Source organism: Cibotium barometz, chromosome 54, assembly GCF_041138505.1.
Source record: "Cibotium barometz isolate CiBa-2024 chromosome 54, ASM4113850v1, whole genome shotgun sequence".
Taxonomy (NCBI): domain Eukaryota; kingdom Viridiplantae; phylum Streptophyta; class Polypodiopsida; order Cyatheales; family Cibotiaceae; genus Cibotium; species Cibotium barometz.
This window is the reverse complement of record NC_141099.1, coordinates 12,468,657-12,475,287: the sequence shown is the minus strand read 5'-3', so window position 1 is coordinate 12,475,287 and position 6,631 is coordinate 12,468,657. Positions and strand designations below refer to the sequence as shown.

The 6,631-nt window shown below is 43.4% G+C and overlaps 1 protein-coding gene across 3 annotated transcripts; it reads left to right on the top strand.

The window, feature by feature from the left end:
• Positions 1-2,143: 2,143 nt before the first annotated feature.
• LOC147607858 (RNA polymerase II C-terminal domain phosphatase-like 3) lies at positions 2,144-6,313 on the top strand. 3 transcript variants are annotated; one of them, XM_086789907.1, is made up of 9 exons: positions 2,144-2,510; positions 3,444-4,018; positions 4,140-4,304; positions 4,414-4,679; positions 4,800-4,911; positions 5,000-5,257; positions 5,349-5,395; positions 5,500-5,593; positions 5,815-6,313. In XM_086789907.1, the coding sequence occupies exons 2-9, from the start codon at positions 3,605-3,607 to the stop codon at positions 5,974-5,976; spliced, it is 1,518 nt and encodes a 505-aa protein (XP_086646033.1). In that variant the 5' UTR covers positions 2,144-2,510; positions 3,444-3,604; the 3' UTR covers positions 5,977-6,313. The 3 variants fall into 3 exon arrangements, with proteins under 3 accessions (XP_086646033.1, XP_086646035.1, XP_086646034.1); XM_086789908.1 differs by having other exon boundaries at positions 2,147-2,296; XM_086789909.1 differs by having other exon boundaries at positions 2,144-4,018; positions 5,012-5,257.
• The last annotated feature ends 318 nt before the right edge of the window (positions 6,314-6,631 follow it).

Sequence of the window (6,631 nt, the reverse complement as noted above, 5' to 3'; positions counted from 1 at the left end):
GTGGTGGGCAGAGATGGTGGTGGCAATAGTTAGAGAGAGATTGTTCAAGTAGAGAGAGAGGGCAGCCAAGAAAAGCTCCCTAAAAAATCACACTCGTATGTATCCATTCCATCAATATGATGAATGAATCATTGAGACCCAAAGCTCTTATGGGGGCAAGAGCTTTCTCGTCTTTAGATACTCATATAGCTTCAATTTTCTTGTGGTAGGCTTCTTTTCCTTGCCACATGCTATGTTCCACAAACCCTTCCTCATAAGAGTGAACTTAACCTTAGTTTGCCAAGTATGAAATGAGCCTTCAAATTTGTCTATTTTAGTGGGGGTAGCCATGTGCAAATGTGAGGGAATGTCTTACTTCGAGTTATTAGCCTTAAGGCAGTGTCTAATCCATTTACAAATGGATTTGATTAGTGCTAAACACAATGATTAAGCAATGAATGTTAAACACACTCACAAAAGCATAAAACTGTGAATAGACTGATTTGGAGTGAGTATTTGAGGCACCAAACCAAAGAGCTTTTGCAATGTGAAGTGAAGGGGTTTTGCAAGCAACATTTAGAGGATCTTACCCTTGATGAATGAAGTAGCTTCAAGACAAAAAACGCAGCACATCAAGCTCGAAAGTGCACACATCTGAGAAGAACTAGCCAATTGGTTTTTCTGTTCCCTCGAATGCTACGCTGCATCTTAAAATTCATGAGCAGGTGTCTCTTGAACCTAATTAGAAGCCCACAAAAGGAATTTTACCAATTGCGCTTGTAGGCATTGATTTTAACGTTTTTCTACTGAGTTTTGGTGCCTGTTTTTTTGCAGACGATTTCAAATGAATCCTCTCAGCTATAGATAGAGCTTGATGACCTTTGTTTTCAACTAAAAAGGATTTCAAGCGAATCTAGCTGAATCCTCTTAGCTATAAATAGAGCTTGATGTCACCTTTGTTTTCAACAAAAAAGGATGAGTATAGGAGGAGAATGGACCAAAACAGTGCAGGGTAGTTTTTTTGCCTAGTAGTAATAATTAGGAGAACTCTTATAAATGCTAGTAATTATGCATAAATATTGATACTTATATACTCCTAATCACATGGCTTTGATACCAAATGTTGGAGTCATGGAGGCTCAAAGTACACAAGGAAACTCATGGTTTAGGTACTAATGACATGCTAATGATGAGAGATCAGCTTAATGATAAAAGTTTAACATAAACAAGGTATAATGAGTAGAATGAGAGAGATGATTTCTACTAGATGTGTGCCTCTTATATAGGCTGAGTTCAAGATGATTAGGTCAATGCTAATCAAGATTAATAAAGTTCCACGATTCTCTCCCTAGAATCTCTGTATGATTGTAGCCTCCACATGTTCTATATTCTAGATTCCAAAGCCAACAAAGGAGGCTGCTTTTAATGCTCCTGGCTCCTAGTACACCTCATGGAATTGGCATATTTTACAACTACTACGAGATTTTAACCTTTCACAAATGACCTAAGACTTATGCTCTACATCCATAAATTTCGAGTATATCAATTTGTCCAATAGAATGGAAAAGGCTATCTCTATATATATTATATAAATTTGTCCAATAAGACTTATGCTCTACATTCATAAATTTTGAGGACATCAATTTGTCCAATAGAATGGAAAAGGCTATCTCTATATATATTATACAAAGGAAGAGTTTCACGAAGTTGCCACATGGCAAGAATTTGGAGGTTAGAGGAGGGGTAGGTAGGCTCCTATTACTCTAGGAATTTGAAAAGGAATTATATGCGTGTAAACCACGGGTCAGCCCATAATCTTTGGACTATGTAGAGGCAGAAAACAACACTTTAAGGGAGGGGTGGCGCGTCACAACACCATTGGCGAGGCGGACAAAGGTAACCCGCATCTCCCTCCGAACTTGGTTCACCCTTTGTCCGCCTCACAAATGCTGTCCACCTTTGAATAAGGTGGGGTGGCAGGAATCTAACCTGCGTCACGGGCGGACAAAGGTAACCCATGTCTCCCTCTTTACCCTTTATCCGCCTCGCAAATGGTGTCCACCTTTGGATAAGGTGGGGTGGCAGGAATCTAACCCACGTTTGTGAGGCGGACAAAGGTAACCCCGGACGCGCTTTACCCTTTGTCCGCCTCCTTTCTCCGCCCAGAGAGGGTGCGCGCGGTGGACAACGAGGCGGACAAGAGTGCCTGTGGGGATACGTTTGAATTTGTTCCGTCTCCTTTCATGCAAGGGTTCATGGATTTCGCAGTTGCGCGAGGATGCAGAGACAGACGAGGTCTTCGAGCATATGATTCGCAGTGAGCTTCTCTTTCGCCTCCGCCCCTGTGTGTGGCTTCTGCATCATGCAGTGTTCACATAAGTCTGCTCTAGCGTGGTCTTCAGAATACTAAAGTGAAAAGCTATCAGTTGCAACCCCAACTTACAAGGAGGACCTGCAGCTTTTCCATGTATTTTATCTGCAGTTACAGTCATCAAGGACGACGCTTCAACTAAAATTAGGGTTTCAAGAGGGTCAGTAGTCCCACCTCTTTCTTGGAATGATTGTTGCAGGGCTGTGTCTTTCTTTGATGAAGCCCATGATCATGTGCTTTCAGAGAGGAGGATACGGATGTCTTGAACATCACCCTCTCTGTCGGCACAGGCTGGTTGCTGGAATTTCCCTCCCATGGAATGGAAGGAGAGTTGGGTGGGCAGAATGGCGATGCGCAGCATGGCCAGTCCATCCCTCACAGGCAGCCTGGATGGCGCTGATGGGTGGGAGCATCTGTGAAACCATCCTTAGACATGGTTAATCTGGGGCTATATGCGATTTGCCTCGCAGTCATGTGCTTCTAGAGGATTTCTCTGCTGGAGTTCTTAGTGATTGTAGACTGATGAGTTTGATGGCTTATGTAGTCTTGCCGTACCTGGTCCAAAGAGGGCCTAGTCTTTGTATGTTCCTACTGGCTTCTACACATGATACCCACGTTCTGAATGTTGGATACACTCCCAGCAAGGTCATGTCACAGTTCGAGAGATGGATGATGGACGCTAGAACAAATAGTGGGTAGTTTCACACATGTTGCAAGCCAAGGAAGGATTATACCATCTTGAGGCATGCACTTGTCCTAGAGTAAGGGCAGGAGACAATTTTCAGAGCAGTCCTCCAGCAGATCTGGCTGTGCACAGCCTTTCAAACGTACACACCTCAGGTTCAACCTTCAGCAATGTGTAGCCTGTCTTTCATGTCAGATGAGTGCATTTAGCAGCAGCCAGAAATCTGTAACCCTTAGTTTTACTCTTATCAGTACAGAAAATACTCTATATGAAAAGGTGTGGAAAGGGGAGGAAGGGTGGGTGTTGCAGCGCCATTGGAACCCAGGGACATTCAAAGCATATTATTTTGGACCTTCCGTATATTTTTGTATGTACCTGACAGTAAGATATTTTTCCAATCATGTACAGGTCTATCTGCTGATCTCATCCAATCTGTGGGTCTCCCACCATTAGAATGAATGTGTGTGAGCATGACAGAGCAGTATTGAGAAGCAGACAAGGGACATCAGTGGGAAACCCTCATGGGTCTCTAACTAGATTCAGGAACAACTGCCACTAGACAACGTAAGATGAAAGCGAGTTTGGCAAGTCCACCTACTAAACCTAGGCAGGGAAGCACATTGAAGCTTACAAAGAGGACCAGATCGGACTGGTACTCAGAAGTGGACCATAATGGTACTTTAGTTTCAGAAGAGAATAAGCCTCCAAATCTGTCAATAGAACACAGGTACAAGTCTTCTGGTATTGCCACTCAGAACAAGCAAAGCAGGAGATCAGACCCCTGTCCTACGAGTACAGAATTTTTTGAAGGCCTGCTGAAGTGTTGGGATGACTCAGAACTGATAGAGAGGCTAGATGAAGAGCAGCGTGTGGCAGTATATGCAGAACGGGCAAGGAGAATTGATGAGCAGAATCGGATGCTGAACTCCAGAAAGCTGTGTCTGGTGCTGGACCTGGATCATACACTTCTCCACTCCATACTGGTAATAAAAGCTGTTTTTCTTTTCTTAAGACGCATGGTGAGTGTTGGGGATAACTGTAGCCATTTGGATTCCTTGTGTAAGGAGAGCCATGGTCATGTGGATTTGTTGTGTATGCATGCAGTTTACACAAGTCAATGAAGAACAGGAGTCCGTTTTGCTCATGCGGGAAGAGGCGGCGTTATATAGAGACAATGTGGATGGTAGCAACAGGAGAGACCTTTACCGGGTTCCACACCTTGGTGTGTGGACAAAGCTACGGCCAGGTGTCCGCAACTTCTTAGCAAGGGTGGGTTTTTTGTGTACCCTGGCTTTCTAGGCTTTGAATATAGAGCATCCTGTATTCTGTTAGAGCTTATTTTGAATGGGTAAACAGTCCTGTGTGGCTTGGACTGCAGGCAAGCCAGCTTTTTGAGCTGCATGTTTCTACCATGGGTATCGAGACATATGCAGCAGGGATGGCAAAGATACTGGATCCAACTGGTGATTTGTTTTCTGGGAGAGTCATCTCTAGAGGCAATGATGATGCAGCTGATCATGAGAAGAAACTCCAGACAACCAAGGACTTGGATGGTGTTCTAGGTCTGGAGTCAGCAGTTGTCATTGTGGATGATACATTGCACGTGTGGCCACATCACAAAGACAACCTTATTGTGGTCCAACGGTGCTGTACAGATACTATCATGCTGGTTTGATTCTTTGTGAATGTAAGGATGATGCTGGCATGCTTACGTGGAGTAGTTCTCAAACCTTACATTGAAGAGGGTTCTTTGGTTTCATGCAGATACTTGTACTTTCCAAGCAGTACACAGCCATATGGATCACCTGGACTATCATTGTTCGAAACTGGGTATGATGAGCAAGAGGCTGCTGGCATGCTTGCATCAGTGCTACAGGTATGTGGTAATGGGAGCATGTGCTGTGCTGTGCTGTGTGTGTGTGTGGCCTTTTGTACAACTTGAAGATGATGTACACATGACGCAGGTCTTAGAGAAGATCCATTGGAAATTCTTCTCAAATAAGTTGCTCCATGAGGGGGACGTTCGGAGCATTCTGGCTGCTATAAGGCACACTGTCTTAGCTGGTTGTAAGATCCTTTTCAGCAGAGTTTTCCCAAAAAGCAAATCTCAGCCCTGTCTACACCCACTGTGGCAGACAGCCGAAGCTTTTGGTGCAGTCTGTACCACCACCATTGATGACAAAGTTACTCATGTGGTAGCTTCCTGTGGGGGAACTGACAAGGTTTGTGATTTGTTTGCATCCTTGAATTGTTATCCATATGGCTAATTGTGAATGTATCAAGTTGTGCACTCACTGAGGCAAGGAAATGCAGGTGATGTGGGCAAAGAGCACGGGAAGATTCTGTGTTGGTCCAGCCTGGTGAGTGTACAAGTTTGTGCACAAGTTGAATTTTAGCTTGCCAACTTTATGATAGTCTATGTCTTGATGCAAGCAATATGCATGATGATAACCTTTTGTATCAGGCTAAAAGCATCTGTGGCTTTGTATCGGCGGGTGGAAGAACTCGATTATCCTGTTCCACCATGGCCATCTTTGCCTTTGGCAATGAGTTTGAGGGTATAACATGATATGAAAGCATCTGAGTCTGATGATGTTTGAATGGAATCAATGTAGACATATTTAAGATGATAATTTTTGACTATCATGCTGGAAGCGTTTGCGGCGTTTTATCTTGTTCCAATGTGGATGTATGCATAATTAACCAGGCTGGAAAGGTTTGCGGCCTTGTATCTTATTCCAATGTAGACATATTTATGGTGAAAATTTTTGACTATCAGGCTGGAAGGGTTTGCGGCCCTGTATCTTGTTCCAATGTAGACATATGCGTGATCTCGCTATCAGGCCGGAAGCGCTTGCGGCCTTGTATCTTGCTCCAATGTAGACAACATATACATGATGATAACTTTTGGCTAGTAGGCTGGGAGCATCTGTGGCCTTGACATGTAAAGAGGGTGTTACTGGATATGGAATCATCAGGTCTGATGATGGGTGGATGGACCTGATCATCTAGCTCTGGCAGATCATTGAAAAGAGTGGCACTGCCAAAAAGTTGACAAATCATCTTAAGTCATCAAGCTTGATCATGGATGTATACCACTACATCCCTAAATCATGGATGTAGAATTCATTATTCCAGTACATACCTTTATCATGGATGTGCAGCACTACACCAGTGGTCCTTAGGATTGCAGGGATGGTATTTTAAAATCATATTATGTTTTGAACTATTGGTGAGAAGTCTGTAAACAATCAAGCTCTAATCTTTATTGGCCATTCTCTTGAGTTGCACATCTATCATATTGTAGAACTTAGACATGATATGGTAGGTACCGCCTTGAAGAGTTCTGATTTGTAGTCAGTAAGTGCATTCAGTAAGTGCATTCTTGTTAGTAGAAAAGCACAGCCAAGCAGACTTTTTTGCCTTGCCTTGTCTTCTGCATTCCAAGTGTAGCACTATAATCAAAGAAAGCAACAACTCACTAATACACAATCATTTGTCCAAACCTTGCAATAATTACCCTTCAACAAGATTGATTGTGCCAGGACCTAGTGCTATCCCCATCATTTTGAAGGGTCCAAGGCCTTCTTTTGGTT

Excerpts from the sequence above, each read along its gene's own strand:
- LOC147607858 (XM_086789907.1), top strand. The coding sequence starts at position 3,605 with ATGAAAGCGAGTTTGGCAAGTCCACCTACTAAACCTAGGCAGGGAAGC. Across the intron at positions 4,680-4,799 it reads AACCTTATTGTGGTCCAACG|ATACTTGTACTTTCCAAGCA; the intron begins GTGCTGTACAGA and ends GGTTTCATGCAG. Across the intron at positions 5,594-5,814 it reads CTTTGGCAATGAGTTTGAGG|GCTGGAAGGGTTTGCGGCCC; the intron begins GTATAACATGAT and ends TTTGACTATCAG.